Source organism: Mesoplodon densirostris, chromosome 11, assembly GCF_025265405.1.
Source record: "Mesoplodon densirostris isolate mMesDen1 chromosome 11, mMesDen1 primary haplotype, whole genome shotgun sequence".
In the NCBI taxonomy this organism is placed as follows: Eukaryota; Metazoa; Chordata; class Mammalia; order Artiodactyla; family Ziphiidae; genus Mesoplodon; species Mesoplodon densirostris.
Window position 1 is genome coordinate 19,362,044 of NC_082671.1, and position 20,255 is coordinate 19,382,298.

The window sequence follows — 20,255 nt, forward strand, 5'->3', positions numbered from 1 at the left end:
TGATAATCACTAACACTTTTACCCTGGCATTTCATTTACTATACCTTGATTAATTCCTCAGCTTCAACAACTAGAGTTTTGTCTTGTTTGTGAACTGTACCATCTCCATTTGAACCATGAAAATGTGCTTTACCAACATTTCATCAGCATGTTACTAGTTGCACATCCACCATGTGCTATAAAAGATTTCATAGGACATTTCACTTCTTTTGTCCTTCCAGCCAACAGTAAAAGTAGAGTTCCCCTTGAGTTTTTGTTGTCGTTTTTTTCCAAGTGGCCCACGCAAATCCATGAAACGACCTGACCATTCCCTTTTGGAGTCACGTAGAAAACCTAACAAAAATACCCTGGCTCAGTCCTTTCTTTTTCCACAGTCCCTAGGAAGTGGGTGGGAGTGAGGTGTCCTCACATGGGTCTAACTGCATTCTCAGTGCACCAATTTTATGAAGATACCAGAGTTGGAGAAATTCCTCTGGCATGGCATGGAAGCCAGAAAAGGGCAGGACATTATCATAGTAGTGGTGGCTGATGGGTTGTTCATGCATATTCACAGAGAAGGGCCAGAAGCCATAGATGGCCACCTCTTCACAGAGGCCCAGGGCCGCGCTCACCAGAAAGAGTCCTGTGGACAGGCGCTTGGCATGAATTCCCCTACTTTTCCAGAACTTCCCAATGCTACGCAGAAAGTTGGGGTTGGCAAAGAGCACTGTTTGATTGGCACCAACATCTGACAGTGTGTAATAAACCCGGAGGGATGGCTCTGTTCCCGTCTTCATAGAAAAGGCAGGCATGTAGATGTAACTGTGGTTATACACTTTCATGTGGTCCACAAACGTCTTTCTGGACCACAGCAGGTTCTGAAACCTATCAAAAAGAAGAAGCTCAATTAAACCTGGAGAAAAGAAACTCATCAATACCCACTCTACCATTCTTCTGATGGCCCTGATAGCTCATATCATCTCAGCAAAAAAAAAAAAAAAAAAGAAAAACACTTCTCTTGTATTTAAAATCCACCTTGAACTTACCAGTTATCTCTCATCAAGTAGCCTGACTTTTCCCCACCGCAACATCTTAAACTCCAGTTAAGATTCTTTAATGAGATGCCCTCTGAACTAAAATACATTGTACATTTTGTTCTTAGAATTTACTTGCCTGGAATGTAAAAATGGGTTAATACTCATGAATTCACAAAGATTGCTGGTTGTTGGATAGGCTTTTGATAAAAGCTACTTGTGTGGTAGACATAAGCACATGACTGGTTTTCTCATCGGCAAATCAAAGGAATCACTTCTAAGATACTTCTTACCATTGAAATTCTATAAGTATGCAGCTTAATCAGTGAATGCTATATTATAATATTACATGGAAAAAGAAAGACTTGTCTCTTTTATAAAATGCTACTAAGAGTTGCCCATATTGCTTGCTCCAAAGAACTCCTCTTTCCTGTTCTTTCAGTTTGGATTACATAGAAAGAGGATCTCTGATTCAAATGTATTCAGCTAAAATTAATGGTACACATCCTATGCATCAGGCATTGTGGAAGTACAATTTTAATGACCCAATTTTTGATCTCAGGAAATTCCAGTCCAATTGTGAAACAAAAATATAAGTGAGCACAATATAATGTTCTAAGTACAACCATTGATATTTGTATAAATTACTATGGAATACAGATGAAAAAATAATTCTGCCTTGGGAGAGAGAGTGGGTTCCAAGAAAGCTACAGAGAGGGGATGACATTTAAATACATCTCCTTAGGGGAACAACAGGAAGAACAACCACTAAACTATAAAGGACACTTTGGTCATAGGCAAGGGTGCAGTGTCCTGAAACAATGATGAGGATTCTGTGTCCCTGGAACGAGCGAGACAGGGATTGTGGAGGCAGTGATGGGAGATGAGGTATGTTGCAAAAACCCTTGTGTCTCTAATTTGTTTGGGCTGCACTCTGTGATGACTGAGAACCTTCACAGAAGTGAGTACTTACAGCACTTACTATCTGGACTACAAATATTTCATCATTTGTTTAGTTGTCAATCTGTGTCAAAAAAAGTGACTCTGGTGATCTGGGGAAGGAAGAGTCTGGTGGCCTGGAGACCAGTTAAGAGGTTGCTGATGTAGCTCAAGTGAAAAAAGACAAAAAGACAGTGAGTGCCTTGTAACTTCTTGTTCTTTCACAAACGGAAGTCACCTGTTTTGGGTTATGTGCAGGTGAAGAAGCAGCATTTGAGAATAGAATTCAGCCACTACCAGCAGAGGGAAGTCTGGCCTGACAGGTTGACAGGGCTCATCAGAAATATGTGAAACTGAAATTCTGAATACACAAATCCACTGGATTTTATGTCGCAATCAATGTTATGAACTCTGCCTGCCAAGAAAGATGTTCTTCTTAAGCCCAAAGGAAGGGAAATTCCTCAAGTTTTCTTCATGTCCTTGATTCAGCAGCCTGCCTTAGCAATTTTCCCTAGGCTCTGACAGAGAAGTGACAACAGGGTTTTTAGGTGCAATAACTTTACCCTAAAAGAAGGCAAGGAAGACACTGATCCATACTCTGGAGCTGGGCTAGCCTCTCCAACACAAACTCCTGCTTCCCAACTTCAATAGGCTCTGTTTAACAATTATTTTATTCTCTCCATTGCCCGCCCATATTTGCTGCTCACTAACACTTTCCCAATCATGTAGATACACCCTGCAGATAACTTCCTACTTCATCTCAACTATGGTTCTCAAACTTTAGTTAGAATAACCTGTATCACAGATTCCTAGATTCTGCTGAGAGTGATACAGGGAGTTGAATTTTTACCTAGCATTCCCTGCTGATTCTGATGCAGGTGTCCGGGGGCTATACTTATTTAGAAGATCGACACCATCAATGTAAGCTATCTAACTCTCTGCACCTTTCCCTCAGCATCTCTTTCTTTACATCTTCTAATTTTGTCCTTGCTCCTTCCTCCTCTCTGAGTCTTCTCCTCTGTGAAACAGGCTGTTTCACACCCCCTAGTGGGTCTCCCCTCTTTAAAACAATGAACCTCTCCATCTCTACTGAATTATTCCCTTCTATCTTCTAAACATGGCTCTAACTTAATAAAAGAAAATTCAACATAAGCCCAGAGTGTTCCCAGAGCTACCCTCTAGTTCTCTCATTTCACCATCAACATCCTAGAATAGTTAGTACACTTCTGCTTGTTCCCTTTCTTGCTTCCATTCCCTCCTTATTGCTGTGCAGAATGGTTTCTATTCCACAGGGCTCTTCTGGCTGAAGGAACTTCTCCTTATATTTGTAGTGGACTACATACTAATGAGAATTACAGAGAGCTCCAATAAAATCAAGGCAATTGATTTTATGAACTCTGTCTTAAAGCTGACTGATTACTTTTTTTTTTTTTTTTGCGGTATGCGGGCCTCTCACCGTTGTGGCCAATCCCATTGTGCAGCACAGGCTCCGGATGCGCAGGCTCAGCAGCCATGGCTCACGGGCCCAGCCGCTCCGCGGCATGTGGGATCTTCCCGGACTGGGGCACGAAACCGTGTCCCCTGCATCGGCAGGTAGACTCTCAACCACTGCGCCACCAGGGAAGCCCTGACTGATTATTCCTGAAGAAGGTAGTTTTCCTTCCTTGAGTTTTAACTTTGGAAAGGAACACACATCTTGGATTTACTGTACTCCTAATTTTATTGGCATGGTTAAAAAACCAGCTTATATATTATGTTTTAGTATTTTTATCTACCTCATTCTTCAGAATAGCTCAGAATTGTTGTATATTGTATGAGTGGAAACCTATTAAATAATAATTGAAAAAGAAGAAAAATGAAACTGACCAGTCAATAAAGTATTAAAAATAGAAGTGATTAATATATAAAGAATATGGGCACACAATAGAAAAATATAACACAAAGTACAGAAATATAGCACATTTGACAAATGAATTTAATATGTGATAATAGAAATGATGAATTTTTTTAAATTAGTTAATAAACAACATCAAGATAACTAGTTAATAATTTGGAAATTTGAGGGGGGACAGATTCACACTTGACAAGAAAATTTTTTTAAATTTCAAGATACATAAGATAAATATTTAAAGTCTACATAAAGAAAACAAGAAAAACTAAAGAAAACAATTGTGAACTTACCATTTACAAAATATCTTCTACAAAGGAAAATATTGACAAAATTGATTATGTTAAGATATGAAATTTCATTACCACAAAAAAAGAAGATAACTGAAATAAAAAAGGAAATGACTCCAAAAAATATTTTCAGCCAACATGACAAATAGAATGTTAATACTGACAACATTATAGTCTAAATATATTGGTATATTGACATGAAAATGGACAAAAATACAGACAATAAAAGGGAATTGTGATTAATAAAATGTTCAGCTTCAGGTTGCCAGTCAAGATGAAAACTGAATAGAATCAGGGAAGGTAAGGGCCCAGCTCTCCCCTCCTAGAACAAATCTCTAGAAATAAGAGAAAATATGTTTTTTAAAAAAATCTACATTTATTCTAAAAAAAGAAAAGAAGGCAAAACTTCAGTCAGTCCCCACATCTGGAATACTTCTGAAAACAGAAAGCTTATAGAAGGAAAGCAGAACATAAACTAACTTGCCAAGCATTACTCCAAAAGGTAGTTGTGCCCTATTCCTTAAGGAAGGAGATACTGGAAAAGGTGGGTGTCTTGGAACAATCAACAAGGTTATTGTTCAGATTATAGGGCAGCAGGAACATGCAGGTGGGCAGAACCTTAAAATCCCACACTGGCCAATTATCACTGTGTGTAGTGGAGAGGGAGTGTCAGCCTCTAGGGAGGAACAGTGGCTTTGTGCCCAGATGATACTTGGCCCAGTCCACAGGAAACTGGGGATTCTTTTCAATTCATACAGTATTGGCAGCCAGGCCAATGCAGGGCCAAGAGAGAGACCTGTAGATTATGACACTTGGGAGTCACCCAAGAGAAAGCCACCTTGCCGCCTTCTCTTCAACTGAGAGTGAAGCCCACCTGTCAACAGGTCCAGTCTCTGCACAGAGCTTCCAGTCTCCAAACAAGAACAGATAGTCAAGATCAGAAGACATTGAAGGAAAGCCTCCAACACGAAAGTCAGAGAACAGAATGGAAGAACGAAAGAACTCAGAAAAAACCAAGATCACTAAAGAGGCAGAAGAAAACTCTTAAAAGTCTATAATTAGTTTGTTTAGAAATATTAATTATTAAATATTAACTAATATTTGCACCCATAACTAAGACTTAGATGCTATAAAATGAAAAAAAAATTTAGGTAATAAGAAAGAGCTGTTAGTAACTAGAATATATAACAACAGATGGATTCTGGTAAAGGAAATCTCCAGGAAGACAGTTTACACAGCAGGCTGAGAAAGCCATCAATCAGATTCTATGAGAGAAAAAGATAGTTTCTAAAAGGATGTCTATACATAGAGAATCCTAAAGATGCTACCAGAAAACTACTAGAGCTAATCAATGAATTTGGTAAAGTAGCAGGATACAAAATTAATGCACAGAAATCTCTGGCATTCCTACACACTAATGATGAAAAATCTGAAACAGAAATTAAGGAAACACTCTCATTTACTATTGCAACAAAAAGAATAAAATACCTAGGAATAAACCTACCTAAGGAGACAAAAGACCTGTATGCAGAAAATTATAAGACACTGATGAAAGAAATTAAAGATGATACAAACAGATGGAGAAATATACCATGTTCTTGGATTGGAAGAATCAACATTGTGAAAATGACTCTACTACCCAAAGCAATCTACAGATTCAATGCAATCCCTATCAAACTACCAATGACATTTTTCACAGAACTAGAACAAAAAATTTCACAATTTGTATGGAAACACAAAAGACCCTGAATAGCCAAAGCAATCTTGAGAAAGAAAAACGTAGCTGGAGGAATCAGGCTCCTGGACTTCAGAATATACTACAAAGCTACAGTAACAAGACAGTATGATACTGGCACAAAAACAGAAAGATAGATCAATGGAACAGGATAGAAAGCCCAGAGATAAACCCACGCACATATGGTCACCTTATTTTGATAAAGGAGGCAAGAACATACAATGGAGAAAAGACAGCCTCTTCAATAAGTGGTGCTGGGAAAACTGGACAGCTCCATGTAAAAGAATGAAATTAGAACACTCACTAACACCATACACAAAAATAAACTCAAAATGGATTAAAGACCTAAATGTAAGGCCAGACACTATAAAACTCTTAGAGGAAAACAGAGGAAGAACACCCTTTGACATAAATCACAGCAAGATCCTTTTTGACCCACGTCCTAGAGAAATGGAAATAAAAACAAAAATAAACAAATGGGACCTAATGAAACTTAAAACCTTTTGCACAGCAAAGGAAACCATAAACAAGATGAAAAGACCACCCTCAGAATGGGAGAAATATTTACAAATGAAGCAACTGACAAAGGATTAATCTCCAAAATTTACAAGCAGCTCATGCAGCTCAGTATCAAAAAACCAAACAACCCAATCTCAAAATGGGCAGAAGACCTAAATAGACATTTCTCCAAAGAAGATATACAGATTGCCAACAAACACATGAAAGGATGCTCAACATCCCTAATCATTAGAGAAATGCAAATCAAAACTACAATGAGGTATCACCTCACACCCGTCAGAACGGCCATCATCAAAAAATCTACAAACAATAAATTCTGGAGAGGGTGTGGAGAAAAGCGAACTCTCTTGCACTGTTGGTGGGAATGTAAATTGATACAGCCACTATGGAGAACAGTATGGAGGTTCCTTAAAAAACTAAAAATAGAACTACCAAATGACCCAGCAATCCCACTACTGGTCATATACCTTGAGAAAACCATAACTGAAAAAGAGTCATGTACCACAATGTTCCCTGCAGCTCTATTTACAATAGCCAGGACATGGAAGCAACCTAAGTGTCCATCAACAGATGAATGGATAAAGAAGATGTGGCACATGTATACATGGAATATTACTCAGCCATAAAAAGAAACTGAGTTATTTGTAGTGAGGTGGATGGACCTAGAGTCTGTCATACAGAGTGAAGTAAGTCAGAATAAGAAAAACAAATACCGTATGTTAACACATATATAAGGAATCTTAAAAAAAAAAAAGGTTCTGAAGAACCTAGGGGCAGGACAGGAATAAAGACGCAGATTTAGAGAATGGACTTGAGGACATGGGGAGGGGGAAGGGTAAGCTGGGATGAAGTGAGAGAGTGGCATGGACATGTATACACTACCAAATGTAAAATAGATAGCTAGTGGGAAACAGCCGCATAGCACAGGGAAATCAGCTAGGTGCTTTGTGACCACCTAGAGGGGTGGGATAGGGAGGGTGGGAGAGAGACACAAGAGGGAGGGGATATGGGGATGTGTGTATATGTATAGCTGATTCACTTTGCTATAAAGCAGAAACTAACACACCATTGTAAAGCAATTATACTCCAGTAAAGATGTTTTTAAAAAAGCAAAAATAAAGAGGGCAAAAAAGAAAAAAAGAAACGAAATTGATTTATATGTAGTGAGGTGGATGGACCTAGAGTCTGTCATACAGAGTTAAGTAAGTCAGAAAGAGAAAAACAAATACCGCATGCTAACAAAAAAATAAATGAATAAATAAATAAAAGGATGTCTCAACAACAAAAAAGTGACCCTGACAGACTAGCATGTTGGCAGTAATGAAAGAAGATTTGCAGCTCTAATGGGAGTCTGGAGATGAATTAGTGACTGTTGCATGGAAAGCCTTTATTTACTCTGGGGAAAAACTAGAAGTTGAACTGGATATTAAATACTTGTAATAGACTTTTTGTCTCAGATGTGAACAGTACTTAGATAGACATTAAGGTAAGCACTGACTATTGATTTGATTGTGATATACCTGGATTGAGAGATCAAGAAAGTGTAAGTGTGTATGGGGGAGTGGTGCTGTGAGGAGCACTTTAAGAGAGAAAAATATTAATTTTTCCATAAGAAATCTATAGATAAATGGAAAAAATTTTAATTGCAATTAAGCAGGCTGCTTTAAAATGTAACAAGAGAAAAATCAGCTAGAGAAGTTGAAGGCCTTGGAACATTTCTTGGGGGAGTGTATGACAGGAGATTGCTGCTTTCTATTTGAAAGCAGTCATATTATTTGATCTTGAAAACTATGTATTATACACATAATATCTTGGTTAAATAGATATTAAATTTTTTAACTCATAAAAATAGAAAATAAAGAATATATATATGTATAACTGAATCACTTTGCTGTACAGTAAAAATTAACAAAACATTGTCAATCAACTATACTTCAATAAAATAAATTAAAAATATAAACTAATGTATATTGATCCAATGAACAATACCACCTAAAAGCGTAACAGTCAAGAAACTTTATGCACCTAACAAGATAGTTTCAAAATATATTTAGCAAAACTGCTTAAAATTCAGATAGATAGGTATTCACAAACCCACAATCATAATTAAGTCTTTAATTTTAAAATGTCTATTATTTTTAAACATGAATAGAAAGTTTCTAAAATGACCATGTTATGTCACAAAAGAAAATATATAGTATGATATATATACATAAATATATTAAAACAATTATTATCATAAAGTCCAGATCATCAACCACATAAAAATATACATACTGCACTGGAAAACATATTTCAAGTATGTTTACAAGGGGAAGTCAATATTTACAGTTGATATAATTACCTATCTAGAATATATAAGAGAACCAACTGAAAAATTATTTATTAAAACCAATAAAGTCTAGATCAACTTCTAAAAATCCATAGTTAAACTAGGAGAGAACTTCCTCAGCTTGATAAAAAATATCTATAAAAAACCTACACCTAACATAATACTTTATGGTGAGAAACTTGAAGCTCTCCCACTAACATTGGGAACGAGTCAAGGATGTCTCCAAGTCAAGAATCTCACCACTACTTTCGACATTATACTGGAAGTCATTGTTAATACAATTAGATATGAAAAGGAAGTGAAACGTATACAGACTGAGAAGGAATAAAAAGAACTGTCTTTTCAGATGACATGTAGAAAATCTGAAAGAATTGAAAATGCTCCTGGAACTAATAAGGTTGCAGGATACAGGGTTAATATACAAAAGTCAATTGCTTTCGTATATATCAGTAATAACAAGTGGAATTTGAAATAAAAAACACAATACAATTTATACTAGCAGCACCCAAAATGAAATACCTAGGCATATATCTAACAAAATACGTACAAGGTCTATGTGAGGAAAACTACAAAACTCTAATGAACTAAATAAAAATCGAGGAACTAAATAAATGGAGAGACATCACATGTTTACAAATAAGAAGACTCAATATTCTCAAGATGTCAGTTCTTCCCAAGTTGACTTATAGATTCAGTGCAACCCCAATCAAAATCCCAGCAAGTTCTTTTGTGGATATCAACAAATTGATTCTAAAATTTATATGGAGAGGCAAAAGACTGAGAGTAGCCAATACAATATTGAAGGAGAAGAATGAAGTTGGAGGACTGACACTACCCAACTTCAACACTTACTATAAAGGTACAGAAATCAAGACAGTATGGAATTGGTAAAAGAATAAATAGATCAATGTAACAGAATGGGGAGCCCAGAAATAGACCCACATAAATACAGTGGGTCTTTGACAAAGGAGCAAAGTGATCTTTGACAAAGGAGCAAAGGCAACACAGTGGAACAAAGATAGTTGTTTTAACAAATGGTGCTGGAGCAAGTGGACATCCACATGCCAAAAAATGAATCTAGACACAGACTTTACACTCTTCACAAAAATTAACTCAAAATGGAACATAAACCTAAATGTAAAATGCAAACTAAAACTCCTAGAAGACAATGCAAGAGAAAATCTAGATGACCTTGAGTATGGCAATAACTTTTTAGATAAAACACCAAAGGCACAATCCATGAAAGAAATAATTGATAAGCTGGACTTCATTAAAATTAAGAGCTTCTGCTCTGTGAAAGACAATGTCAGGAGAATGAGAAGACAAGCCACAGCCTGGGAGAAAATATATGCGAAATACACAGCTGATAAAGAGCTGTTGTCTAAAATATACAAAGAACTGCTAAAACTCAACAATAAGAAAACAAACAACTCAATTAAAAAAATGGGCCAAAGACTCTGACATCTCACCAGATGGCAAATAAGCATATGAAAAGATGTTCCACATCATACATTATCAGGGATATTCAAATGAAAGCAACAATGAGATACCACTACCCATCTATGAGGATGGCCAAAATCCAGAACACTGACACCACCAAATACCTGTGAGGATGTGAAGTAACAGGAATTCTCATTCACTGCTGTTGGGAATACAACATGTATGTACAGCCACTTTGGAAGACAGTTTGGTGGTTTCTTCCAAAATTCAGCATACTCTTACCACACCATCCAGCAGTCATGCTCCTTCAACTCAAAGATGTTGAAAACTTATGTCCACATAAAAACTTGTACACATGTACTTATAGCAGCTTTATTCATAATTGTCAAAACTTGGGAGCAACCAAGATGTCCTTCAGTAGGTGAATGGATAAAGAAACTGTATTATTTCAATCCAACAGAATATAATCAACACTAAAATGAAATGAGCTATGAAGCCATTAAAAGACAGGGAGAAACCTTAAAGGCATATTATTAAGTGAAAGAAGCCAATCTGAAAGGGCTACACACTGTATGGTTGCAACTATATGACATTCTGGAAAAGGCAAAGCTACAGATATAGTATAACATAAAGATCAGTGGTTGCCAGGGGTTGGAGGGGGAGAGAGGGATGAATAGGTAGAGCATGGAGGATTTTTAGGGCAGTGAAAATATTCTGTATGATACTGTAATGATGGACACATGTCACTATACATTTGTCCAAACCCATAGAATGTACAATATCAAGACTGAACTGCAATGCAAACTATGGACTTTGGGTGATTATAATGTGTTCATGTAGGTTCATCAATGGTAACAAAAGTACATCTAGTGGAAGATGTTGATAATGGGGGAGGCTAGGCATGTGTGGGGTTGGGGACATATGGGAAATCTTTGTACATTCCTCTCAATTTTGCTGCAAACCTAAAACTGCTCTGAAAAAATAAAGTCTTTAAAAAATCCATAGTTTCCCTACACAAGAGCAAGCACATATTAAAAAAAAAAACATAGTATCAAAGGTTTTATTTGTAATAGCAACATGGCCTCAAACACCTTGAAAGAAACCTAAAAATAAATATGTAACATTTTTATGGAGACAGTAATGAATACTGAAAGATGTCTCTCCAAATAAATGTATAGGTTCAATGCGATCTCAACCAAAATTCCAATTTTTTTTTTTTTTTTTTTTTTTTTTGCGGTACGCGGGCCTCTCATTGTTGTAGCCTCTCCCATTGTGGAGCACAGGCTCCGGACGCGCAGGCTCAGCAGCTATGGCTCACGGGCCCAGCCACTCCGTGGCATGTGGGATCTTCCCGAACCGGGGCACGAACCCGTGTCCCCTGCATCGGCAGGTGGACTCTCAACCACTGCGCCACCAGGGAAGCCCCCAATATTATTTTAAAATAAAATTTTATATGATGAATCTAAAATTCACATGATAGGTAAATCAATTATACATACTCAAGGCAATTTTATATAAAAGAAGCATACAGGAAGGACTCAACTTACCAAATATCAAAACTGATTATAAAACTATAGTAATAAAAACACAACAGAATCCATGAAAGAGCAGACAATCTATAAAGAGCCTAAAAATGGAATTAGGCATATTTAGGGATTTCCTATATGATGAAAGTGACATTTCAAACCAATTCATAAAAACTGACTTCCATAAATTGTACTGGGACAACTAGCAAGCCAAATAATAGAAACTAAGATAAATTCCTCCCTCATAGCGTTCAGAAAATTAAGTTCCAGATGGAATAAAAATATATTCTAAAATTAGAAGAAAATATAAGAAAATACTTTTAAGACCTTGGGATACAAACGGCCTTGTTAAATAAGGCACTAAAAGCAAAATCCATAAAGGAAAAGATGGATAAACATGACTGCTTCAAAATTAAATATTTCTATAAGATAAAGGTTATGTAATTAATAAGACAAGCAACAGATTGAGAGAAAGTGTTTACAACATGCATAACAAAGGATTAACCGCATGCTAACACATATTTATGGAATCTAAGAAAAAAAAATTGTTCTGAAGAACGTAGAGGCAGGACAGGAATAAAGATGCAGACGTAGAGAATGGACTTGAGAACACGGGGATGGGGAAGGGTAAGCTGGGACGAAGTGAGAGAATGGCATGGACATATATACACTACCAAATGTACAATAGATAGCTAGTGGGAAGCAACACCACAGCACAGGGAGATCAGCTCGGTGCTCTGTGACCACCTAGAGGGGTGGGATAGGGAGGGTGGGAGGGAGACGCAAGAGGGAGGAGATATGCAGATATATGTATATGTATAGCTGATTCATTTTGTTATAAAGCAGAAACTAATACACCATTGTAAAGCAATTATACTCCAATAAAGATGTTTTAAAAAAGCAAAAAAAACTCCAAAGGATTAGTATCCAGGATACAAACAATAAAAATCAATAATATACAAATAACACAATAGACAAATGGACAATGAGCTGTCGAGTCTGAGGTGAGGAAATTCAAAGAGCCAACATACATATTAACATATGTACAACCTCACTAGCCTTCAAATTATATATTTATATCAATTTTTAAAAACTGTAACAAAACTACAGTGAAATAACAGTTTTCTACATATCCAATTGGTAAAAGTTAAGGAACATGATAATAACAAGTATTAGAAAGAGTATGAAAAAGGGGTACTTTATGCTTCAAATGGAAGTATGAATTGTTATAGTTTGGAAGGTGATTTGGCATCTTCAACATGCACACTTACTGACCCAGCACTTCCGTTTCCCTGAGAGTGCTTCTGATATTTATAGAACCTCCCTCACTTCTCTTTTAAGTCTTGGCTCAAATGTAAGCACATCAAATAAATCTTTCCTGACCACCCCATTTCTCTCACATTTGTTGCATTTGTCCATTATACCTATCACTACATGACACTTTACTACATATATATAGTAAACAAAGATATATATATATATATATCTTTGTTTATTGTTTGTATCCTCTTGAATGTATATAAAGAGGACTTTATTTTGTCTACCCCTAAATCTAGAGCACTAAGAAGGGTGCCTGGCACATGGAACCAAGTTAATATTCATGAATGTTTGCTGAAGTATGCAGAAAATCAGAAACAACCTAAGTGTCCATCACTCAGGGAATGACAAAACAGTGGTATGTCCATTCTATGAATACAAGGCAATTCTTTAATAACACGATTCTATTTGTAAGGAAGCAGAAATACTTCCAAGACAAAATGTTACATGGAAATGATGAAGATGCAGAATTACTACAGCAATTTGTATAGTGGATTATCATACAGGATAAAGATACATATTTTCACATATGTATATAAATGCATGGGAAAACGTTGGAAGGATACACAATAAACTCTAAACAATGGTTACCTCTGGGGAGAGCAGTGGGTATAGGGCAGTAAAAGAGGGTCCAGCCTTATCTGGAATGCTTCTGTTCTTTAGAAGCTGAATATATTTATGTGTTACTGTGTTATTAGATATTTCCTTTTGAAAGGTCAGGCAGCTTAATATTCATATAAATGTAAAGTAAGACAATTGTGAGTTTTTAGTTTACTCTTTTCAACACACCAATAAATTAGGCCTAGGGTGTAATTTTATTCTTTTTAAGTTTTTAATATTATTATAATGTTGTCTGTACCATATAAACCACATTTACAAAAAGAGTCACAAGTTTTCAAGTTAATTTATCTTTTAAGCATATTTCATTTTAAAAGTTCACTTCTTTTACACAGAATATTTGTTCTAATTTTCTTCTCTATAACTTTTATTTGAATACTTTTCTTATTAGTTACTTCCTGTTCAAATGTTTCAGCAATTTTCCAGTAGGTTAACTCATTTCCTCCTGTTATTTACTTGCTTTTTTAATATTTTGGACTATCTGCCATGTTCATGGTTGCTGTCATTTTTCTGTGTCTTTGTGCAGCTGTTTGTTTACCCAGCTGTTGCTTCCTTTTCCTCTGTCAATGAACATTGATTTTTGTGTTGATTTACAATAATTTCCTCCTCTGGACCTTCTCATCCTACGGGGGTGCCTCTCCCACAAGAAAATATTTTACCAGATTGCAAACAACACTTCATACCAAGCTATTCCCTTCATACATAGTACATATTAAAACATGCCCTAAGAATGCAAACTTTAAAAAATATTTGCAAGGTGAAGCTTCCAAACCTAAACTGGGGATGTGGCTAAGAGGAGAGAAATTTAGGACAGGCCTTTCAGAGATGGATATATCTGAACTGAATTTTGAAGACTGAGCAGAAGTTGGCTATGTACATGGAACTGAGGAGAAAGAGCATTCCTGCCTGAGAGAGCAGCGTGGGCAAAGGCACAGAGGGGAGAGAGGGGGACTTCTGGAAAATGCAAATAATTTAGCATGGTAGAGCTTTAGCACCTTGGGAGTAGCTAGTGATGAGGCTAGCTTGGTGCACAGGGCAGTATAAAAGATTGACCTACTGGGCTTCCCTGGTGGCGCAGTAGTTGAGAGTCCGCCTGCCGATGCAGGGGACATGGGTTCGTGCCCCGGTTCGGGAGGATCGCACATGCCGTGGAGCGGTTGGGCCCGTGAGCCATGGCTGCTGAGCCTGCGCGTTCAGAGCCTGTGCTCCGCAGCGGGAGAGGCCACAACAATAAGAGGCCCGTGTACCACAAAAAAAAAAAAAAAAAAAAAATTGACCTACTGCCAATCACGGTTGAGATTTTACTCATAAGGAAAAATGGAGAGCATTTTTCCTCTGTGACAGAGATGATGAGGGTGCTCCCCCGGGGGCTATAGGAGCGGAAAGAGAAACTGACTTTGGTGACTGGGAGGACCAGGACTTAACGTCACTAGAAAGCAGTGGTGAGGTCTAGGGGCAGTGTCCATGCTGATTTAGTATGAATGTTGCACCAGTTGTTAGATCTTTGTCCCTCCTAGGTGTGAGGATGTTTTCAGTTCTGGTGGCTCCTCTCATCATGATATACAACACAAGAGAAGGTGGCTTGAGGGGAAAGATTATTACCCAATTTTGGACCTTCTGAGCTCTGGACATAAGATCACCCAGAAGAGCAATGGGCCAACATATAAAACACTGACAAATTATAGCATTTAAATGGTGGGCAAAGGGGGTAGAATTCTAGCAAAAGGTAGATGGGCAGCAAGGTGAGGGGACCCCAGGAGAGTGTTCAATAACAGAAGAGAAAAGAGTTTCAGAAGTTTGTCAACAGTGCTAGATGCTGAGAAGAGATCTAGTGAAACGAAGATAGAAAATGCTACCTGGAGATTCAGTAACACACCTGTTCTCAGTGGCATCAGCTGTTTTAGTAGAAATCAATCTAGATCATGGGTTGAAAACTCAAGTGTGTCCAGGGGCTAAGCTGATTAGGAAAATATATGCAGGGCAAGGACAGGACAAGAGGGAGTGGATCTAGAAATGCAATGTACGTGTCCCATCTAAAGGATTTCAAATTAAAAAGAAAAAGAAAAAGAATGGCTAAGTAAAACTGTCATGCAGACCAGGTCTGGCCCACTGGCAATAAGTCAACCCTCAAAACTTAATCATAATTCCAAATGACAATGAGACCATGAAACCATAAAATCCCTTTGAAGTAGATGAAAAAACAAATGTTAGTAGATTTGGTCTCTTGTTTATGAAATTAGTGATAGTCTCAGATAAGAAATTGGAAGACCTATAATCAAATTACAGAAATAATCAACAAATTCTATTATAATTTTCTTGCTTAACACATGTTATCTTATTTAAGTCTTATACTAACTCTATGAAGAGGGCATTATCTCTTTTCTGCTGTGGAGGAAATTGAGGAACAGAGCAGTTAAGTATTTTAGAGAAGCTTCATAGCTGGAATGCATATAGTAGACTCCAGATTCCAACTCGGCTCAATCTGACTGGAGATTCAACGCTCTTTAAATCACCCTGTGTAGCTTTTCCTTAAGGGAAAGATGTATGCCTCCTGCCCTATTTGAATTCATTCACCTGTGATCTGGGATACACTCCTTCTCACATTCTCAAAGATCTGGTTCATGTTACCCTCTTTATTGCCTTTATCTTCATCCACTCCCTTCCACTGGCCCACTTCCCCCATGTGAGCTCTTGGCCAATTCTCCCTCACTTAAAACAAACTAACAACAAACAAAAATTTTCTCAAAAGTACATCTTTCTCTAGTACGTCTGCTTCCTGATCTCTTTCTTTCCATGCATAGCTGATCTCTTCTTATCTCAAGTCACCCATACTCTCCGGGAGATTTCATTCACTTTCATTTCCCAAACTAGGACCCAAACTGGTAATGGGTGGAAAACACTATTTTAACAACTGATGCCAGAGTCCTTTTTGGAAACAGAATTCCCTTTGTTTAAGTGTAGAGGGTGCTTTGGGTGTTGAAGGTGAAATTCTAAGAGTATGTCCTGGGAGTAGAAAGGGAAATAAGTGATAACTAACCTCTCCTGCATACGTAATTAATGGGAATTTGGGGGCGGGGAGAGCCAAAGGGTGAGATGAAGGGAGAAAGAAAAGAAATGAGGAGTAACAACATCCCAGGAGACTAGAGAGTAGCGGTAACACATCAAGTGAGACCTTCCCAGTGACAGGGTGGTCAAATACTTTTTGTTTGTTTGTTTTGCGGTACGCGGGCCTCTCACTGCTGTGGCCTCTCCCATTGCAGAGCACAGGCTCCGGACGCGCAGGCTCAGCGGCCATGGCTCACGGGCCCAACTGCTCCGCGGCATGTGGGATCTTCCCGGACCAGGGCACGAACCCGTGTCCCCTGCATTGGCAGGCGGACTCTTAACTGCGCCACCAGGGAAGCCCTACAAGAGATACTTTTGATTGCCTTCACATTTGTCAAGCAACATCTGCTTTCACTGGTTTTTATGCAAACCATCCCCCCCTCGCCCCCCCCCATCTTAAACCGGAAAATGGGTAATTAGAAGCTGAACAGCACTCTTAAATACAAATCTCTCATTAGAAGCTAGTTCATTTTCTTGTAAACAGAATACGATCATTTTCAACAAACATCAAACCCTCTAAGAATCATATAATCATTTTTCAATCTCACGAAGCATTTAGAAAAATTTCATTGTTTTCCAAGACAAATAAAACTGTGCTTGTTTTTCTGACCATAGGTGTTCTTCTTTTGTGGTTTCTCCCTTTTGTAGTTCTCAGAATAGCAATTATATTTATTTCTTTAAAATTCCTATGAAATTAAAGCCACAGTAAACTTTAAAAACAGATATAGATTTATTTTAAGACATAAAATTAGGTGAGGTATATTCTAATCTGTGGAATGTCACCTTTTAGGTAAAAAAACTATGGCAATGTTGGCACAAAGCAATAATCTTATATTTTAAAAAACAGATTTCATTTTAGAAGCCAATAGATATTACCATATTCGTATATCATAAAAAATTTTAATATTGATGGTGGTCTCAAATGTGCTAGAGAGGGTACTTGGAGAAGACTGAACATTCGACTCTTCCACAGGCAAACTATACAACCTTAAGCAAGTTACTTCCTCTCTTTATGCCTCAATTTTTCTCCTCCAGAAAAAATGGAGATAACAAGAGCACCTAGTTATATGGTTGCTGTGAGATCTAGGTGAGTTCATACGTGTGATGCACCTTGAATAGTGCCCGGCACATAAGAATTCTTATAATTTTTGCTTTATCATCATCATCACCACCATCATCGCCATGATCGCCATCACCATCATCATCATAATCACCATTATCATCATCATCACTATCAACACCATCATCACCATCACCATCATCATCATTCTTCCTCTCCTCTCTGCAAGAACAAGTAATGAGAAACCGATTCTTAAAGAACTGTAGAGAAGTAAACATTACTGCCAAGGAAACAAGTTATAAATGAACAGAAAAACCACGTCCTAGGCAGGATGTGGCTAGCACGTGTTTATCCAGGCATTGCTAGAATACTGAAATGAGTATAACTGTACATTTGTCATTTTTCTTTATTTTGTGAAAAAAAATTAAATATGTGACTGATATTCCAAACTATCAGTGAACACTTAGAAATAACAAGGAAAGAATAAGGGTCAGTGAAAATGGTCAATTTCATGTAGTTTGCCAGAGATTTATTGAGAGCAGAAAGGGAATATCAAAGAATTGTTTCTATAATAAAAAAGAAAAAGCTAAATATAATCAAAGTTTTATAAGAGAATGATATCTCTCCAAAATACTGTCAAATTATTTTATCACAAAGAATTTATCTGTGCCCTCCATAATGTAATTTATAAACAATTAATGGAATCATTTGCATTTACATGAACATCTTAATGTACTGCACATTTATTCTAGGTATCACATTTATTTAATGATATATTCCATTGTTACTAAGTTTAAAATTTTGCCAATAAAATCATTATCATACATCTAAATTATATGTTTTAATGTTATTAGAGTCTCTATTTCTTTGATTACTTCACAATTGAAAAGTTAGAAAATAACTTGCATTTCTCTTCTGTGGCATAAACTCAACTCAAACTGAAAATCTGGGAAGGGTGTGAAGGAAGGGATCCTTTTCCCCCAGGTTCTGGGAAGGGGGTGGTGAAAGCGATGATCAGTTGCACTTAAGAGCCAGGAAAGAGCTGAGGGCAAGGGCACTTGCTATCACTGTGCAGCCCACTGACTGATCTGAAGAAATGGAAGAATAAATGTTCCACCTGCCTTTGGCTGGATGACTAGGCAGGTTGAATGCTTGATATTGCCTCAAAAATATGACTAATTTGGGGAGACTTCTTGATGAGAATTTTAAGAAATGAAATCATTATTAACTAATCATTTACAAATCCCAAAAGCCACTAGAGAGTGTATTTGATAATCATGGGAAAGCAAACGGAAATATCTCACTAGATGTGCCACCTGTAACTTGCAAAGGCTACTTTTGCAGGCTGCCACAAGACATGTCAGGGTGTCCATGACTCATCTGCAACGAACACCCATTGCATCTGGTGTGGTCATTACATAGAGAGGTCATTATCTCAAAAACGTAATCAACTATCAGATTTCACTTTCACTGAACCTTTCTAATCCATTTTTGGGTACGATCATTTGAGCACGCTACTTGGCAAACTTGCTCTGCTTCTGAAGATCAAGACAGAAGGCTAGTTCGTATATAATTGCAACATGATAGGTCTTAAATTGTAAATGAAAAGGTCTGCTTGAGAATTAAGCTCTATATAAACTCTACAAAATGATTCCTGAGGAGCTTGGAATTTATAACTAACCAACCTCAAAAGCATATACTTAAGGAACAGAAGAATCAACTCCAAGGCCTTATTTACAACTCACATGGTAGGACATGGATCATTCAAATACCACAAAGAGTAAACTGGACAGACTTATTTTTAAAATAGCATTGAATTATGGTTTCCTCTTTACAAAACCAGTATATAGTAATTGTATAACTGTAGAGAAATTAAGAAATGAAGATAAGAACAAAGAAGTGTGTTTGGCATATAGTAAATGTTCAGTAAATATATGCTGAATGATAGAGAGAAGGAAAAATAAAATAATAATCACACAATTCCACCAGAGTTGACCTCTATTAACATACTGATTTCCATCTTTCAACACACACATACACACACATCCCTAAAAGCAGGATTGAAATTTACACACAACTCAGAAGTCTCCCTTTTTTTCCCTCTACAGTTGCCTTCATCTTGTTCTGGTGGTCCTATTCTTACTAATGGCTGGAGAAGACCTTCCATTTGTCAGTTTAAAGTCATTCAGTGTCTTTTGAAGTAAAACGGTCTTTGGACTAAATGCTTCATCCATTTAAAATGCAAAACTCCTTCAGAGCTGTTTTTCCTCTTTCAGGAGGTCTCTCCTCCTACTCTCCCCTCTGGATCCTCATAAAATTGATGGATCCTTTGGCCATCTCTAATGCAGTGTGGTTTATCTTGTCTGGTCCTTGGGGTCTAGCGCTGGTGTCTCTGAGATGTGGTCAGTATCTCTGGTTTTCTTGGACACCAAGCTGGCCACTAGTGCTCAAGTCTGTGGTCCCCTCTGCTGTC

General features: G+C 37.3%; 1 protein-coding gene across 1 annotated transcript in view; it reads right to left on the minus strand.

The window, feature by feature from the left end:
- Window positions 1–377: 377 nt before the first annotated feature.
- The window catches only part of ST8SIA1 (ST8 alpha-N-acetyl-neuraminide alpha-2,8-sialyltransferase 1), a 154,170-nt gene continuing 134,292 nt past the window's right edge, over window positions 378–20,255 (minus strand). Inside the window, exon 5 of the mRNA XM_060113578.1 lies at window positions 378–864. Within this exon, the coding sequence (XP_059969561.1) occupies window positions 378–864 (487 nt within the window). The remainder of the gene's footprint in view (window positions 865–20,255) is intronic.